The sequence below is a fragment of the Aotus nancymaae genome, unplaced genomic scaffold (genome assembly GCF_030222135.1).
Source record: "Aotus nancymaae isolate 86718 unplaced genomic scaffold, 86718_ANA_hifiasm-v0.15.2.pri h1tg000029l, whole genome shotgun sequence".
NCBI lineage: Eukaryota > Metazoa > Chordata > Mammalia > Primates > Aotidae > Aotus > Aotus nancymaae.
The window spans coordinates 75867952-75887625 of record NW_026988442.1 but is presented as its reverse complement, the minus strand read 5'-3'; the positions used below and the strand labels follow the sequence as shown (position 1 = coordinate 75887625).

Below are 19674 nucleotides of genomic sequence, written 5' to 3'. Positions count from 1 at the left end.
GGCTCTCACTGAGTTGCCCAGGCTGATCGCAAACTCCTAGACTCAAGCGATTCTCCCAAGTCGCTGGGACTGACTACAGGAGTGAACCAGCGCACCACTATTTTATTTATTTACCTTTTAAAGACTAGCCAGTGCATCAGTGAGAAGGGGGAGAAGGGTTCTAGAAGCTGTTTGATCTGTAACTGGTTGTGAGCAATCAATTGAGATAAGTTATTACCTTGGACCAGCAAGGACTTTCAATAAAATAGTTTTTATTGAAAAATTAGAAGTATAGTCTTTGTTACTAATGATGCTTTTAAAAAGTGTTCCTTTTGGCCGGGCGCGGTGGCTCAAGCCTGTAATCCCAGCACTTTGGGAGGCCGAGGCGGGTGGATCACGAGGTCAAGAGATCGAGACCATCCTGGTCAACATGGTGAAACCCCGTCTCTACTAATACAAAAAACTAGCTGGGCACGGTGGCGCGTGCCTGTAATCCCAGCTACTCAGGAGGCTGAGGCAGGAGAATTGCCTGAACCCAGGAGGCGGAGATTGCGGTGAGCCGAGATCGCGCCATTGCGCTCCAGCCTGGGTATCAAGAGCGAAACTCCGTCTCAAAAAAAAAAAAAAAAAAAAAAAGTGTTCCTTTTGACATGAAAGTTTTGGAGGTGATTTGGGTTACCTCCGAAATGTTCACCCCTTTTCCTCCTCAAAATGGAGAAAAGGAAAATCCACAAGACCCTCATGAAACATTAGGCCACTTCTATGGCCATAAATCTCAAACCAAAGGAGGATCCCCATTTTAAAATAAATAGTGGAAGGGATGTATCCCGTGCGTTACCACTAGGATGTCTTGGTTTTACATAGAATACATAAATCAATCTTCTTCTTTTGTGTGTGTGTGTGTGTGTGTGTGTGTGTGAGCAACATGGCTATTTATTCACCCGGGTGCAGGCAGGCTGAGTCTGAAAAAGATCATAAATCAATCTTCTAACAATGTGCTTTTGTTTTTCCTTGTTTATGTTTAGTAATACTGACATTAAATGATGATATATTTCATATTTTAAAAAAGAATTAAACCAGCCTGGGCAACATGACCAGACTCCATCTCTATTAAAAAAAAAAAAAAGAAAAGAAAAGAAAGAAAATTAGCCTGGCATGGTGGTGTGCACCTATAGTTCCAGCCACTTGGGAGGTTGACGTGGCAGGATCGCTTGAGCCCAGGATGTCAAGGCTGCAGTGAGCCGAGATCATGCCAGTGTGCTCCAGCATGGGCACCAGAGCAAGACCCTGTCTAAAAACATAAAAATTAATATAAAGAAATAAATAAAGCCTAAAACATGTATTCCCTGGCACAGTGCATTGAATGGTGGCCCCCAAAAGATATGTCTAAATTCTGGCCAGACACGGTGACTTGCACCTGTAATCCCACACTTTTGAGAGGCTGAGGCAGGCGGATTACCTGAGGTTGGGAGTTCGAGACCAGCCTGACTAATAAGGAGAAACCCCATCTCTACTAAAAATATACAAAAATTAGCCAGGCATGGTAGTGCGTGCCTGTAATCCCAGCTACTCAGGAAGCTGAGGCAGAAGAATAGCATGTACCCGGGATGTGGAGGTTGCCATGAGCTGAGATTGCATCATTGCACTCCAGCCTAGACAAGAAGAGCAAAACTCAATCTCAAAAAAAAAAAAAAGGATATGTCTAAATTCTAACCCTTGATACCAGTGAATTCAACCTTATTTGGAAAAAGGATCTTTGCAGATGTAATTAAGTGAATTATCTCAAGATAAGAACATCCTGGATTAACTGAGGATTGACCTGTGAGATGAAACCTATTTGCCATACCTTTCCAATTAGAATAAAAAGATATTAAATAGTATTTTAGGTAAGAATGTGGCCATAGATGTGGATCAAGTGTATTAAAATCAATGACAAAGAATACAGATTTTGCAGTCAATTAAAGGAAATGAAGACCAGTGTGGCTGCAGCAATGAGGGAAGAGTTAATGGGTTGGAGTTGGGAGGAGCACTTGAGCCTAGGAGTTTGAGGCTGCAGTGGGCTATGAATATGGCACTCTATTCCAGCCTGTGTGACAGAGCAAGACCCTGACTCTTAAAAAGTGTGTGTGTGTGTGTGTGTGTGTGTGTGTGTGTGTACATATATATATGTATATATATGATGAGGCTTGATGACCACATGGGACTCAGATGGGCAGAATGTAGAAGGGAGGTATTCTAGGCAATAAGGACACTGGGTCAGGCATGGTGGCTCATGCACGTAATTCCAACACTTTGGGAGGATGAAGTGAGATTCCTTGAGCACAGGAGTTTGTGACCAGCCCGGGCAATGTGAAGAGATCCTATGTCTAAAAAAAAAAAAAGCCAGACATAGTGATATACACTGTGGTCCCAGCTACTCAAGAGGTTGAGGTGGGAGCGAGGATGGCTTGAGCTTAGGAGTTTGAGGCTGCAGTGAGCCATGTTTATGCCACTGCATTCCAGCTCTCTAGCTGGGCAACACAGCGAGACCCTGTCTCAAAAACAAAACAAAACAACCAAAGAAGCAAAGACGTGAATGATATGAATGAACCTTTGGGAAAGAGAGTTAGGAAACTGATGTGAAGGACTCCTACCAAAAATGCTTTCCTTGGCTCCATTTCCCTAGGAGACTTTCTTTGTACCATTAAAAAAACTGTGAAGACTTGGAGAAGTAAAATCACTGGCAACCCACCTTCCAATCACTGGCATATCCATTGTTCTTACCCTTGAGCACCTCATTGATATATTGATTGAAGTAGTCTACTCTCAAGGAATCATCAAAGAGATCTTCACTTTCCCCTATGGGCATGCCATTCCCGGCCAGGTATATTGGAACTTCTCCTCTTGTATATTCCAGGGATACAAACTTCAACAGCCTCCTTATCCCCCAGGGCACCACACGAATCCAAGAGGATGAGGTCTGGGGCCATGCATGGTTCACGTGTTGGGAGAAGCCTCCGATGGTATTGTAGCTAGGGATGCAGGTGTTTTGTGGGGCATTGCTGATGAGGCGGGAGGTGTAATGAGACAGACCCAGAAAATCAGCGGAGCCTTTCAGGAGCTGCTTCTCTGCCTCTGTGAACTCGGGGAGTTGTGCCACAGGATGGGGGCACTGTCTGTTCATCTGTTGAATCTGAGTCCTCAGGGTGGCTGGGTAGTCTCCATCCACAAAGATGGGGTGTGCAAACCAGCCCAGCATGAAGTGCAAGTAGCGCTCAGAGGCTCTGAGGTCCTCAGGCTTCTCTGGAGACAGGGGTTCTGCCCAGTCTGAGTTCAGCACAATGCCCACATGCCCCTGCTGCTGCGGGCGATGGTGCTTGTTGTAGTGGTGCCAAGTTCTGGCATGAGCCTTGAGGACCAAGTGAGCCACCTTGTGAAAAAGTAAGAAGGAAATACAGTGATTAGTAATAACAACAATGCAACAACAGGACTAATGAACCAATAACAGGCCAACAAGTCAATAAAGACAACAACAACAGAAGATGGCCAAATAGGAACAGCTCTGGAGTACAGTTCCCAGTGAGAACAGCACAGACAGTGAGTGCTCACCACATTTCCAAACAAGTTTTTACTGCCCACAGACCAGGAGATTCCTGGGCCGAAAAGCGCCACAAGTTTTCAGCGCAGTGGTTTCAGCCAGTGCCCAGTTGGTGCACAGAAACTCACACAAGTCTGGGCGGCCATTTCAACTGGTGCTTGGAACGCCTGGGAGACAGAGCCACCCATTCAACTGAAAGGGAGGGGGCTGAAACAGGGAGCCAGGCAATCTGGCTCAGTGGGTATCACCCCCACAAAACAAGCAATCTGAAACGTTCTGGATTGAGAGTTTTGCAGCAAGCACAGCTGGACCCAGGACGGTCCAGCTCAGTGGGGGGAAGGGCGATAACCACTACCAAGGCAGTCCGCCACTACAGAGACAGTTCACACAGCAGCTGGATAGAGCCTGTGGCAGCTCAGCAACACCTCTGCTGGCAGACTGTGACTACACTACTCCATGCGGGGCAGGGCATCTATGAAAAAGGGCAGCAGCACAACAGGAACTTACAAATAAAACTGACCTTCCTAGGACAGGGCACCTGGGAAAAGAGGCGGTTATGAGTTCAGCTGCAGCAGACTTAAAGGTACCTGCCCAGCAGCTCTGCACAGAACAACGGAGCTCCGAGCACAGCACTTGAGCTCCTATAAGGGACAGACTGTCTCCTCAAGCTACTCGCCAACCCCCGTATACCCAAAGAGACACTTCATAAAGGAGAGCTCAGGCCGACATCTGGCGGGTACCCTTCTGGGACGAGGATAGCAGAGGAAGAAACTGGCGGCAACTCTTGCTGTTCTGAGCCCCAGCAGGTGATCTCCAGGCAAGCAGGGTCTGGAGTGGACCTCCAGCGGTTCTGCAGCAGAGGGGCCTGACCATTAGAAGGAAAACTAAGAAGCAGAAAGAAATAGCTTCAACATCAACAAAAAGGACGTCCACTCAGAGACCCCATCTGAAAGTCACCAACTACAAAGACCACAGGTAGATAAAGCCACTAAGATGGGAAGAAACCAGAGCAAAAAGGATGAAAACACCAAAAACCAGAATGCTTCTCCTCCTCCAAGGGATCACAACTCCTCACCAGCTAGGGATCAAAGATGGATGGAGAATGAATCTGATGAACTGGCAGAAACGGGCTTCAGAAGGTGGGTAATAACAAACTTCTCAGAGTTAAAAGAACGTGTGCTAACTCAGTGCAAAGAAACTAAGAACCTAGAAAAAAGGTTAGATGAGATGGTAACTAGAATAAACAGCTTAGAGAAGAATATAAATGACTTGATGGAGCTGAAAAACACAGCACGAGAACTTTGCGAAGCATACAAAAGTTTCAATAGCTGAATCGACCAAGCAGAAGAAAGAAAGGATATCAGAGACTGAATATCAACTCAATGAAATAAAATGAGAAGGCAAGAATAGAGAAAAAAGAGTGAAAAGAAATGAGCAAGGCCTCCAAGAAATATGGGATTATGTGAAAAGACCTAATCTACGTTTGATAGGTATATCTGAATGTGACGGGGAGAATGAATCCAAGCTGGAAAACACTCTTCAGGATATTATCCAGGAGAACTTCCTCAACCTATCAAGGCAGGCCAAAATTCAAGTCCAGGAAATACAGAGAACACCACAAAGATATTCCTCAAGAAGAGCAACCACAAGGCACATAATCGTCAGATTCACCAGGGTTGAAATAAAGGAAAAAATGCTAAGGGCAGCCAGAGAGAAAGGTCAGGTTACCCACAAAGGGAAGCCCATCAGACTCACAGCAGATCTCTCCACAGAAACCTGACAAGCCAGAAGAGAGTGGGGGCCAATATTCAACATCCTTAAAGAAAAGAACTTTCAACCTAGAATTTCATATCCAGCCAAACTAAGCTTCATAAGTGAAGGAGAAAGAAAATCCTTTATAGACAAGCAATTGCTGAGAGATTTTGCCACAAACAGGCCTGCCTTACAAGAGCTCCGAAAGAAGCACTAAACAAGGAAAGGAACAACCAGTATCAGCCACTCCAAAAACGTACCAAATGGTAAAGACCATTGACACAATGAAGAAAATGTGTCAACTAATGGGCAAAACATCCAGCTAGCATCAAAATGACAGGATCAAATTCACACGTAACAATATTAACCTTAAATGTAAATGGACTAAATGCCCCAATCAAAAGACACAGACTGGCAAATTGGATAAAAAGTCAAAACCCATCAGTGTGTTGTATTCAGGAAACCCATCTCACATGTAAGGACACACATAGGCTAAAAATAAAGGGATGGAGGAAGATTTATCAAGCAAATGGAGAGCAAAAAAAAGCAGGAGTTGCAATCCTAGTCTCTGATAAAATGGACTTTAAACCAAGAAAAATCAAAAGAGACAAAAAAGGGCATTACATAATGGTAAAAGGATCAATGCATCAAGAAGAACTAACTATCCTAAATATATACGCACCCAATATAGGAGCACCCAGGTACATAAAGCAAGTTCTTAATGACCTACAAAGAGACTTAGACTCCCACACAATAATAGTGGGAGATTTTAACACTCCACTGTCAATATTAGACAGATTAACAAGACAGAAAAAAAAATAAAGTGTATTCAGTTAGGAAAAGAGGAAGTCAAATTGTCCCTATTTGCAGACAACATGATTGTATATTTAGAAGACCCTATCATTTCAGCCCAAAATCTCCTGAAACTGATAAGCAACTTTAGCAAAGTCTCAGGATACAAAATCAATGTGCAGAAATCACAAACATTTCTATACACCAATAACAGACTACCAGAGAGCCAAATCATGAGCGAACTCCCATTCACAATTGCTACAAAGAGAATATAATACCTAGGAATACAACTAACAAAGGATGTAATGGACCTCTCCAAGGAGAACTACAAACCACTGCTCAACGAAATAAGAGAGGACACAAACAAATGGAGAAACAGTCCATGCTCATGGGTAGGAAGAATCAGTATTGTGAAAATGGCCATACTGCCCAAAGTTATTTATAGATTCAATGCTATCCCCATCAAGCTACCAATGACCTCCTTCACAGAACTGGAAAAAGCCACCTTAAACTTCATATGGAACAAAAAGAGAGCCTGCACAGCCAAGACAATCCTAAGCAAAAAGAACAAAGCCGGAGGCATCATGGTACCTGATTTTAAACTATACTACAAGGCTACAGTAATCAAAACAGCATGGTACTGGTACCAAAACAGAGATATAGACCAATGGAACAGAACAGAGGCCCTGGTGGCAATGCCACACATCTACAACCAACTGATCTTTGACAAACCTGACGAAAACAAGCAATGGGGAAAGGATTCCCTGTTTAATAAATGGAGTTGGGAAAACTGGCTAGCAGTATGCAGAAAGCAGAAACTGGACCTCTTCCTGACACCTTACACTAGAATTAACTCCAGATGGATTAAAGATCTAAACATAAGACCTAATGCCATAAAAAATCTAGAAGAAAACCTAGGCAAAACCATTCAGGACATAGGCATAGGCAAGGACTTCATGACTAAAACACCAAAAGCAATGGCAACAAAAGCCAAAATAGACAAATGGGATCTAATTAAACTCCAGAGCTTCTGCACAGCAAAACAAACAATCATTAGAGTGAACTGGCAACCAACAGAATGGGAAAATTTTTTTGCAATCTACCCATCTGACAAAGGGCTAATATCCAGAATCTACAAAGAACTAAAACAGATTTACAAGAAACCAAACAAACCCATTCAAAAGTGGGAGAAGGATATGAACGCTTTTCAAAAGACATATATGAGGTCAACAAACATATGAAAAAATGCTCATCACCACTGGTCATTAGAGAAATGCAAATCAAAACTACATTGAGATACCACCTCATGCCAGTTAGAATGGTGATCATTAAAAAATCTGGAGACAACAGATGCTGGAGAGGATGTGGAGAAATAGGAACACACTGTTGGTGGGAGTGTAAACTAGTTCAACCATTGTGGAAGACAGTGTGGCGCTTCCTCAAGGACCTAGAAATAGAAATTTCATTTGACCCAGCATCCCATTACTGGGTATATACCCAAAGGATTATAAATCATTCTATTATAAAGGCAGATGCACATGTATGTTCATAGCAGCACTGTTTACAATAGCAAAGACCTGGAACCAACCCAAATGCCTGTCGATGATAGACTGGACAAGGAAAATGTGGCACATATACACCACTGAATACTATGCAGCCATAAAAAACGATGAGTTTGTGTCCTTTGTAGGGAAATGGATGAATCTGGAAACCATTATTCTCAGCAAGCTGACACAAGAATAGAAAATCAAACACCACATGTTCTCACTCATAGGTGGCTGATGAATAATAGGAACACATGGACAGAGGGATGAGAGCGTCACACACTGGGGGTTTCTCCATTTGTTTGTGTCCTCTTATTTCCTTGAGCTCTGCTGGGGCGGCCAAGGGAGGGACAGCGGGGAGGAGTGCGGTGCAGAGGTCAGGGAGGGATAACATGGGGAGAAATGCCAGATGTAGGTGATGAGTGGATGGAGGCAGCAAACCACATTGCCATGTGTGTACCTATGCAACAATCTTGCATGATCTGCACATGTACCCCAGAACCTAAAGTACAATAAAAAAAAAAAAGACAACAACATCATTGACGTTGTCAAACTGACATCAGCACTAATGTTAACGTCAAGTCATCAACAAATAACGTTGGCACCAACATGATATCAACAAGTCAATATTAAAGTTAACAACAACATAAACAAGTTAAGACCGATACTAACAATGTCAACAAGTCAACAATGTCAAGAAATCAACACCAATGTCAACAAGTCAATAATATCAACGATGTTGACGTCAACAAGTCAACAGCAATTCTTCAACATTGTCAACAAAATAACAGCATCAACAACCACATTAACAACAACTAACATATATTGGGCCCCTACTACTTAATGAATTCTCTCTTGTAATCCTCACCACAACCTCATATGGCAGGTACAATAGTGACCACCACTACAGAGATGGGGAAAACAAGATCCAGAGCTACGCAGTAACTCCAGAAGGCCCAGTCAGGAGTAAAGTGAGAACAAGCTCCTGGCAGTCTTGACTCCAAGCCTGTTTCTGTCACCCATACTGCTATTCTGCCTCTGTCCTTAATAAGTGCTTGTTGAGAAATTAGTCCACAGGGAGGGTTATTTTAATTAGCACACAAGGGAGAGGAGTGCTGTTTCTTGCCTACTTGTTCTTTCTATTTAATGGAATCCAGAAAGAAAAACCAAACTAGGAGTTTCTTTGTAGACTTAACTCATGTTCTTACAAAGAGCAACAGCTTGGGCTGGGCGCGGTGGCTCATGCCTGTAATCCCAGCACTTTGGGAGGCTGAGGCGGGTGGATCATGAGGTCAAGAGATCGAGACCATCCTGGTCAACATGGTGAAACCCCGTCTCTACTAAAAATACAAAAAATTAGCTGGGCATGGTGGCGTGTGCCTGTAATCCCAGCTACTCAGGAGGCTGAGGCAGGAGAATTGCTTGAACCTGGGAAGTGGAGGTTATAGTGAACCAAGATCGTGCCACTGCACTCCAGTCTGGGCCACCTGAGTGACAAATCGAGACTTCATCTCAAAAAAAAAAAAAGATTATTTCCTGTGCCTTGTGCTAGGTGTTAAAGAGGGGTCACAGCTGTGTCCTGGGCATGTTATAGCCTTTTGTGAAATTCTTTAGAAGTAAGTATCATCCTCTTCAGATGATAAAAAGGCAAAAGGGAAGCAAGCTAAGATTTTGCAAGCTCACTCCTGCTCTCTGAGTTTCTGCTCGATGCTTTATATATACGTATTTAATTCTCCCAGATGGATCTGTAATTACCCACTTCTTGCCAACAAGAAAGCTGAAGTTGAGAGCAAATTGTCAAAGTTAACAAGTTACTGACAGAGTCAAGATATAAGTTTAGGCTTGTTATATTTCAGACACCCTCCTTTTGCCCCTACTTCCCACAAAAAGCTGTTGCTCTTTCTTTCTTCTTTTTTTTTTCTTTTTTGAGACGGAGTTTCGCTCTTGTTACCCAGGCTGGAGTGCAATGGCGCGATCTCGGCTCACAGCAACCTCCACCTCCTGGGTTTAGGCAATTCTCCTGCCTCAGCCTCCAAAGTAGCTGGGATTACAGGCGCACGCCACCATGCCCAGCTAATTTTTTGTATTTTTAGTAGAGACGGGGTTTCGCCATGTTGGCCAGGCTGGTCTCAAATTCTTGACCTCAGGTGATCTGCCTGCCTCAGCTTCTCAAAGTACTGGGACTACAGGCGTGAGCCATTGTGACCAGCTGGAAATACTCATCTTTAAGAACAGAACCCAAACAGTGACAGGGGAAAGGCAGACTAACATGTCCATCCTGAAGAACACTGCCAGAGAAAGCTGGTGGGTTTTCTGGGAGATTCTGAAGAAAAAGGGAAATAGTGGAAAATACCTATAACCACTTAAAATTTTGTGCCAAGTGTATACATCACCCCCACTTTTTTTTTTTTTTTTTGTGAAATGGAGTTTCGCTCTTGTTGCCCAGGTGGCTGGAGTGCAATGGTAGGATCTTGGCTCATCACAACCTCCGCTTCCCAGGTTCAAGCAATTCTCCTGACTTAGCCTCCTAAGTAGCTGGGATTACAGGCATGTGCCACCATGCCCAGCTAATTTTGTGCATTCAGTAGAGATGGGGTTTCTCCATGTTGGTCAGGCTGGTCTCAAACTCCCGACCTCAGGTAACCCATCCGCCTCAGCTTCCCAAAGTGCTAGGATTACAGGTGTGAACCACCATGCCTGGCCTATAACCCCTTCTTGTTGAAACAATGCCCTGACTGCCATCTGGAAAGCCAACACCTCCTTGCCTCTTCTCTCTCCACCTCCTCACCTCTCAGGTAGCATATTGAGAAGTAAAGGATGGACCCTTGGCCCACATCAGTCAGTTGCCACAGCCCCCAGGCAGGACCCAGTAATGGGTTCAGGGTGGGCATGTGACCCACTGAGAGACCATGAGACACAGGGACACTTCTGTTGTGAAGAACAGAAGAGAGGCCAGCTTTTTTCTCTACTGGTTTTGAAAAAACAGAAACAGGGTTGCTGCCATCTGGCTGCAAAGTAGGCCAAGAATAAAGCCAATGAGGGGAACAAGAGAGGGAGAACTGGGTCCTGGTGACACTGCCTGTGCTCTCATCAAATTCCACCCTGATCAGGCTAAATGAAGACTTTTCAACCTCCTGAACTCGTGAATTCTCTCCCGGATTAAGTCATTTTGGGCTGAGCTTTCTGTCCCTTGTCACTAAGTGACATGAGGAACTTGATTTGGAGTCAAGAAGACTTGGGCTCAAATCCTGACTTCCACCTGGTGACTCATTAACGATGTCATCATGACCATATTGTTTATCTTCTCCGACTCGCTCTTATCCATCAGTGCTATTCTGAGGAATAACTATTATATTTTAAAAGTACCAGTACAGTGTCTGGACAAAATAAGGTGATTAACAGTTTTTTTTTTTTTTTTGAGACAGGGTCTTGCTCTGTTGACCAGGTTGGAGCGCAGTGGCACAATCCTGGCTCACTGCAGCCTCGGTGTGCTGGCTGAAATGATCCTCCCACCTCAGTCTCCTGGGTAGCTAGGATCACAGGTGTGCACCACTATGCCTGGCTAATTTTTCTACTTTTTTGTAGAGACGGGATTTCACTATGTTGCCCAGTCTGGTATCGAACTCCAGTACTCAAGCAATCTGCCCACCTCGGCCTCCCACAGTGATGGGATTACCAGCATGAATCACTGCACCTGGCCAGGTGATTAACAATTTATGGTTCTTTCCCTCCCTCTGATTTCTTTAAAGAAAGAACAAAAAGTAAAGGCTTGCTGATGGAAGAAAACAGAGAAAATTATTTTCTTCCAGCCACTGTCCTTTCTCCACCAATTAGTAGGAGCTGCAGGGATGGGAAGTACCTTAAAAGAGCCCACTCCTGGGTCAGAGATGCCAGGACGGTGTTGACCAGTGCCATAGCCTGCGTAGCTCATCACCCACGGCTCATGGAAGGTCACCCACAGCTTCACGCGGTCCCCAAACGTGGAGAAGCAGAAGGCTGCGTAGTCCAGGAAGGCATCCACCACACTCTCATTCTGCCATCCGCCATGATCCTGCAGGGCCTGAGGCAGGTCCCAGTGGAACAGCGTGGCCATGGGCTCGATGCCCGTGTCCCGCAGACTGTCAATCAGCTTGTTGTAGTAGGCAATGCCTGGGAGGCTGGGGCTGCTCCTGTGCCCCATGGGGAAGATCCGGGACCAGGAGATGGAGAACTTGTACACCTGAGCCCGGAGGCCGCGAAGCAGGGCGATGTCAGAGACCACCTTGTGGTAGCTGTCGCTGGCCACCTCTGGCGTTGCTTGGCCCTCAGTGGTGTTCAAGGGCCTGTGTGGATCCCAGATGCTTGGTCCTCTCCCGCCCTCGGCCCAGCCTCCTTCTACATTAAAGGCTCCCGTGGAGGTGCCCCAGAGGAAGCCTTCAGGGAAAACGTCCTGCAGGAAGGTGTCCCTTTCTGTCCTGGACTGATTGGCAAATGCTTCCCAGGCTCTCTGATAGGCCGAGGCAAGAGGGGAACATGTGGTCTTGTGGTCCTCCTGCTGGTTAGACTGAAGAGCCAGGCTGCCAGTAAGAGAACAAGATGTGCTGCAGGATTGAAGGGACATAAAAATGAATGACACTGTCAGTTACAAATGCCCCCTACAGATGACTACTGTGTTTAATCAGATAGATTTCAGAGACACTAAGTCAAAAGCCCTATCTGCAAAGCCATGGGCAGAAAGTGACTGGTAGATGGGAAAATTATTATTACACCTTCTGAGGTTAGTGATTCTTGCTCTTTCATGGTTAAAACAGTAACAATGCTACTGTTCTCTGCATTAGATTGCCCTTGAATATGGTCTTCAATTCTGGTGCCGTATTTTATTCTTATAATTTACTGTTTGTAAAACATAGCTAATAATAATAATAATGGCTTCAATTTATTGAGCCTTGATTCTGTGCTGGCCACTGTGATAAGAATGAATGTGTATTATCTAATTTATTTTCCCAACAAATTTCTGAGATGGGTACTGCAATGATTAATTCTCATCCTACACAGGAGGAAACTGAGACTTAAAGAAATGGGAAACTTTCTGACTTCAGGGAGCCAGCGGCTATTTATCCGCTGGTATAGAAGTACACTGATGTGGACCAACTAAATATCAGTCCTGGCTACTGCCTTTCTTATTCCTGCTGCTTGGATTTCAGACATAATAGCAGGAGCTCAAGCATCCATCCTGGACCATGAGGTAGAAATCTTGTTAAAGGTGACAAAGTAACAATGAAGGACTCTGGATTCCTGGTGATTATGAGTAACTTCTCCTTGACCATACATCTTGCAGGCAGTGGAGCAGACTCTGTGCTTTTAACCTCATATACATACATGTTTGTGTGCATGTATGTGTATGTATATATATATATACATATGAAATAAAACATCACATAAAAGTATATGCTGCATTTATACAAAATGTGGTCTGATATTTTCTATTTTACTCTAGTTCATCTTCCTCCCTCCAGTTCTCCTTTCCTTCTTTTTCTTTTTTCCAATTGTGATTGCCAACTTCTAAATTGATTTCACAGACAGTGAGACATGTCCTGCAGGTGGGAAAGCATGCATGCTGCAAGTTACACCCAGCAGAGGGCGGCCTTGAGGACAGGTTGGCAGAAGTAGGTGTGCTGGTCTGGAGGAGGGAGCGTGGCACATGCCTGGGGAAAAGAAGGTGGAGTACAAGAGCATCTCCCTGTCACACAGCCATCGTGTGGAGAGGGGATGGCGCCCATACCAGCTCGCCCATAGTGCAGAACTGGGAGAAGTGACAGGGACACTGAACAGAGATCTTCCTCTCAAGGAGTGAAGCCTGGGCCTGGGTCACCTTCCAGGAGGTGTCCTCCAAACCTAAGCACCTTCTGTTTCACTCAGCATCAACTTCCTGACATTTGTTAAAGCAGTGGGGAAGGGAAATGATCCTCTCCCCGTGGATGATCCCAACACACGTGCCACTGTGGAGCGCAGCTGGGGACGCGGCGCCGCTCCATGGTGCCCATAAACACAGCCTCTGCTGCTCCGAACCTCACTCTCACCCAGTCCTTCTGGCCCTGACTCCTTCCTCCTGGACTGCATGAAAAGAACTCTGAGGAAACAAACCGCCCTGGGATGAAACAGAACTTGCTGTACAGGCTTGGAGTTGGGAGCCCTGGGTTTGGTGGTCATGGGGAGGGATTTAGCACATGATGATGCCTCAGGCTCCACACCCAGGGCTTCTCAGTTCTCCCTTTTTCAGGGTGCAGTGCTGTGTGTCTCCTGCCACATTCTCATGTGAGAGTTGTTTGGCGGCCTCTATCTACCCTATAAGGTCTAAAATTCTGAAGGAGAAAACTATGTTAGTCCTTTCTGAACCATTCCTCACCCACTGCCCCTGCACTCAGTGGGTTCTCCAACCACATCCTCCTGAGTAGGGGTCGCTGGCTGTCTAATATTAGGTCGTGTTGGACCTCCCCTTCAGGCAAAGCACCACCAAGTGCTGAGAGAACCTCAGAGCTGGTGTCGCTTGTAATCACTGGCTTCTCAGGGAACCCATTTTATTATGGCCTCTTGAGTTTTCTTTCCTGAAGCCACAGTCAGTCCTTCCTGGCTGACTCCAGGTATGGTCAGGAAGCAGTGCTGACCCATGTCTGTCCATTGCAAGTATGCACTGCCACAAAAAGCCTGAGGTACAGCTGCTGCTGGGGCTATGTTGATCTGAACTGATGACTTGAAATGGATTGAGAGGATGGAACAATAGGAGAATATAGCTCAGGACAGTCAAGTACCAGAAGAGGAAAAGTACAAAGAGGTGTTGGCACTGAAGCTTATGACCCTGAACAGAGCTGCACTGGAAATATCAGAGGTGAGTGACAAAGAGAATGCCCACTGAAGGTCTGGAAGTCAATTACTGTCCTAGTCTTTGTCCCACCCTAAGGGATGGTGCATGACCTTCATGCATGTGACATCCCCCCATGGAGTGCTGAGGTTCTGGGCAATTCCCAGTACTGGCTTCCATGCCATTCTTTTCTCACTCAAAAAGCATAGTGGGATGTGCGTGCATGAAAGCAATGTAATTATTGGCGTAACCTCAAAATCTGCTCTAATTTTTAAAAGTATATTATTTGCAAACTTTGGGACTTTAGTCATTCAGTAACATATTGTTTACAACCCCATCATAGATTAAAACCTCTGTGTCTAAAACATCATCAAGTTAGGCATCTGCCCTGCTGCAACAGCTGGCTTTCCTGTCCACATTGCCTCCTCACGGGGAGGACGTTTCACCCTTTGTATTGAAGATGTGGGCACAGAGAACTCATTTCTCTTACTCATTATGTAACTTCAGCGAGATGGTCAGATCTATCTTTAACCTGGCCACTCTTCAGCAAGCTCACACTGTCTCCAACAAGATCTTAAACTAGAAGACAGGGGTTCAAATCCTAGCTGGTGCAGTGGTACAATCTTGGCTCACTGCAACTTCCACCTCCCGGGCTCAAGCGATCCTCCCACCTCAGTCTCCCAAGTAGCTGGGACCACAGGCATGCACCACTATGCCTGACTGATTTTTGTATTTTTTGTAGAGACCGAGTTTCACCATGTTGCTCAGCCCAGACTTGAACTCCTGGACTCAAGCAATCTTGCCACCATTGCCTACCAGAATGCTGAGGTTACAGGTGTGAGAAATCATGCTAGTCGTGCACAGTTGGGCGAACTGACAGATGAGAAAGCAGACCTCATGAGTCCCACTCAGTAAGAGACTCCCTGCTTTCTTTCTGGGTCGTTTCTCATTGATTGAATGGCAATAATAAATTTGGTGGCCCAAGAGTTGATGACAAGAGTCCTATAAGATTATACATGTGAAAGAAAACAGAGTATTCGACAAATATCAGCTATTGATAGTTCAATAGGCAATCTGACATTACCTTTTCTTGGAACTTGATGAACAACTCAGAAACTCATTAATATCAAACCCAATGGTGAGCACTTGGTCTTTATTTATGGCTGTAAGAGAAGTAAATTAACTCTATGTGAATGTCAACTAAGAAAATGCATGTCTGAAATCAACAGTTTTCCTCACTTATACAACACACCCAAACGCCAAAGGTTCTAAGCCCCTTTGGAAAATACCATGGGCTCAGAAGTGAATTCTACTTACTTATTACTCAAAAAGTGGGTCTCAAATTTCAGTGTGAATCAAAATCACCGGTAGAGCTTGTTAAAACACAAGTTGCTGGTCCCAGCCCCAGAGGGTCTGATGCAGTAGGTGTCAGGTAGGGTTCAAGAATATGCATTTCTAACGAGATCCCAAGTGATGCTGATGTTGATGCTACTGGTCTGGGGACCACAACTTTGAGAACAATTGATTTAGAAGAACTCAAAGATTAGAAAGGGATGGAATATTTTTTAAATTGTGGTAAAATACACCTAAACAGAAAAGGTACAATTTTAACCATTTAGAGAGAGGTGAGATCTAAGAACAGAAATTGTTATGCCATCAAAGGTGAGTTCAGATAAGGCTTATTAAATGGTATCTACGGATGAACTTCAGGGGCCCTGTGAAGACAACCCACTGCTGGGAGGGGTTCTAGGTGTGCTATGGTTTGGATGTGGTTTGTCCCCACCAAAACTCATGTTGAAATTTAACTGCCACTGTAACATTGTTAAGAGGTTATGGGACATGTAAGAGGCATTTGGGTCATGAGGCATCTGCCCTCATGAAGGGATTAGTGCAGTCTCCAGGGAGCGAGTGAGTTCCCACTCTAGTGGGACTGGATTAGTTACCATGACAGTGGTTGTTATAAAGGGAGGCTGCCTATGGTGTTTCATCTATGTGCAGACACTCGCTTCCCCTTTCACTTCTCTGCCATGTTAGGATGCAGCATGAGGCCCTCACCAGAAGCTGACCAGATGTGGCTGCTTGATTTTGAACTTCCCAGTGCCCAGAACCATGAGCTAAATAAACTTTTCTTTATAAATTACACAGTCTAGGGTATTGTATTATAGCAATACAAGAGACTAAGACACGGTGGTAGAAAGAACATTACTGACTTCTCCCATACTCTGGCCTAGGGACACGAGTGACAGGCCTGACTAACATGGCCCTCAAGCACATTCCCCTCTGCCCCTTCCTCCCTTCTTGCAGAGACTCCAGTGACTGCCAGCCTCAATGCTATCACAGACCCCACCTTTCCCCTGACTTGACTGGACCAAGAGCAGCCTCCTGATCCATGGCCAATGCTCAGATTCACTCTCAAGAATTTGAACTAAGAGATATTAGGAAGACGGCCTTTGAACCGTCAGTCCTACACTTGAAAATTCCTTGAAATACACTTGAAAATTACAGCATACGCCTGTAATCCCAGCTACCTGGGAGCTGAGACAGGAGAATCGCTTGGAGGTAGAGGTTGCAAAGATGAGTTTCCATGCTTATAACACACAGCTGAGGCCTGACAATCTTTAGGTCCATAAGAGGCATCCTTGTGTAGAACCTCTCCTTTTTCTTGGGTCAAGGCGGGATGGTTGCAAGGGACCATCAGTAGGAAGGCAGAGTACACTAACCTAATCTGGGGCAGACTCTCAGACTAGCTTTCCTACTATGCTCCTCCTCCTATTAGAACCCCAGACTTTCAAGACTGCTACCCAGCACACCAGTGCACCAAATGTCACTCAAAACCTCTCTAACAATGGTCCACTCACCTTCGAAAAGGCTGAAAAGCAGCCTGGCTGGGTTCTTCATGGTGGAGGGGCAGCCTGAGAGTTTTAGGTTGAAGATGAAAACTTTCACTTTTGGCTCAATAGTCTGAAAAAGAGAAGGACCAGCAAGTAAACTGAAGCTACCTGGAAAGCATCTTAATAACAGGGACAGAGTTTCAAGATGATAAGCTGTGGCACTTACTCTGGCTTTGGAAATGACTCCTAGCTATCTCAGTTAATTGAAGGAGCCGACTCTGAAGGAGAAAGATCTACAGTTTTCAGTAGCATAGTCTACCCACCCCACCAACCCCCACCTTCACCTCTTCCTTCATCTCAGGCTTACAGGGCACCTCTTAGTGCCAGGCACAGTGTTAGGATCAGGAACAAGGCCACTGCTCACATCTGGAGCCTATGCTACTAAAGCAGCTTAGTTAAGAGGCCACCATTACCATATCTATGAATGTCTGGGATTTGCTTTAAAATAATCGAGTTTGGTTAGCTGGGCATGGTGGTGCATGCCTATAGTTCCAGCTAGTTGGCAGGCTGAGCCAGGAGGATTGCTTGAACCCAGGAGTTCAAGGCTGCAATGAGCTATGACTGCACCACTGCACTCCAGCCTGGGTGACAGAGCAAGATCCTATCTCTAAAAACATTTTTTTTTAAATTTAAAAATCTAGTTTGGGAGATAGAAGTTATGGGTTAGGTGAAAGAAGATTAGCTATGAGCCAATAGATCTTGTAGCTGGAGATGGCGTCATAGGGGTTCATCATACTTTCTTTCTACTTTTGGATGTTAGAAATTTTCCATAACAAAAAGTTACAGGAGCCCATTGGGTGTGGTGGCTCATGCCTGTAATCCCAGTACTTTGGGAGGCTCAGGAGGATGGATCACCTGAGGTCAGGAGTTCGAGACCAGCCTGACCAACATGGCAAAAACCCATCTCGACTAAAAATACAAATATTAGCCAGGCTTGGTGGCATACGCCTGTAATCCCAGCTACTTGGGAGCTGAGACAGGAGAATCGCTTTGAGGTAGAGGTTACAGTGAGCCGAGACTGCATCACTGCACTCCAGCCTGGGCAACAAGAGCAAGAATCCATCTCAAACAAAAAGTAAAAAGGAAAAAAAAGTTATAGGTGCTGTCATTAAAACTGAAGCAAATGTAATTTCCTCTTATTTCTAGCCATTTCAGTATCAAGGAAAACGTCTCAGGCCTGACATGCTATATGACTTCACTTTATTTATTTCTGAGTTGGAGTCTAGCTCTGTTGCCCAGGCTGAGTGCAGTGGCACAATCTTGGCTCACTGCAACATCCTCCTCCTGGGTTCAAGTGATTCTCCTGCCTCAGCCTCCTGAGTAGCTGGGATTATAGGCACCCGCCACCACACCCAGCTAATTTTTGTATTTTTGGTAGAGACAGTGCTTCATTGTGTTGGCCAGGCTGGAGTGCAATGTCCTTTCCTTACAGATGGGGCGTCAGAAGCTTAAGAGGCTGAGTGGGTTGCCCAAGACCACAGTTAGTGAAGCTACAACTCCACATGGTCCTCATCCTTCCCTGTGCTCCGTCAATATAAGAGGGACAAATGACCGAGGATGGCGTGCTTAGGAAAGCAAGGGTTTTCTCCTTCCTGAAAGATGGATATGCCATGGGGCAGCCGGCAATGGCATATAGGGCAGCTGGCAATGGCATATAGGGCAGGAGAGCTAGAGTAGCCTTGGAGGCCCCTGTTCTGCCTTCTGCCAAGCGGAGAACTCCCTGGGGAGCAAAGCTTTTTCTGATAAGTGGATGTGGGACCTCCTCATGTGCCTCCTGTAGAACTGAGATCCCAGGGGTGTGTTGTGGCTCTTCATTGATGTGCTGGGCTCGAGGCTGTCCTCAGGCCGCTGGACAACTGTGTGCCATTGGGGAGTGGCCGCTGAAGGCTCCTGGGAGCAGGTGCCTGCTCCTCCCTGCCCTGCTTTTGCCCTCTTCCCTCGCAGCCCACAGGAAGGGGACATTGGAAAGGTGGGCAGCACGATTCAGGCTCCTGTGGACATAACTTAGCCCCTGTCCTCAGGGCAGGCTCAGCTGTTCTTCCTGTACTAGGTGTGGTAACTGTGCATGGAAATGCTACTAGGCATGTGAACACAATCCCAGGAAGGAAGTGTCCTCTCTGGTTCAGCTGTTGTCAGCTATCATTCCGAATCTTTGAGGCTGCTTCTGAGGGGCCAACCCTACCCAAGGAAGTAAAAGAGAGAGACAGAGCCATTGCAGAGCGCTTATAAATGGCTGCTAAGTTTGTCCAGGGAGAGTTTCACTATTTGGCTGGCCAGCTACAGACTGAAGTTTCAGTGTTT

General features: G+C 45.4%; 1 protein-coding gene across 1 annotated transcript in view; it reads right to left on the bottom strand.

Moving 5' to 3' along the window:
* Positions 1–19674, bottom strand: part of LCT (lactase) — a 67762-nt gene that overhangs the window by 28841 nt on the left and 19247 nt on the right. Inside the window, exons 4-7 of the mRNA XM_064382805.1 lie at positions 17341–17443; positions 15567–15645; positions 11504–12224; positions 2743–3388 (exon numbers count right to left, since the gene is read on the bottom strand). Of these exons, the coding sequence (XP_064238875.1) occupies positions 2743–3388; positions 11504–12224; positions 15567–15645; positions 17341–17443 (1549 nt within the window). The remainder of the gene's footprint in view (positions 1–2742; positions 3389–11503; positions 12225–15566; positions 15646–17340; positions 17444–19674) is intronic.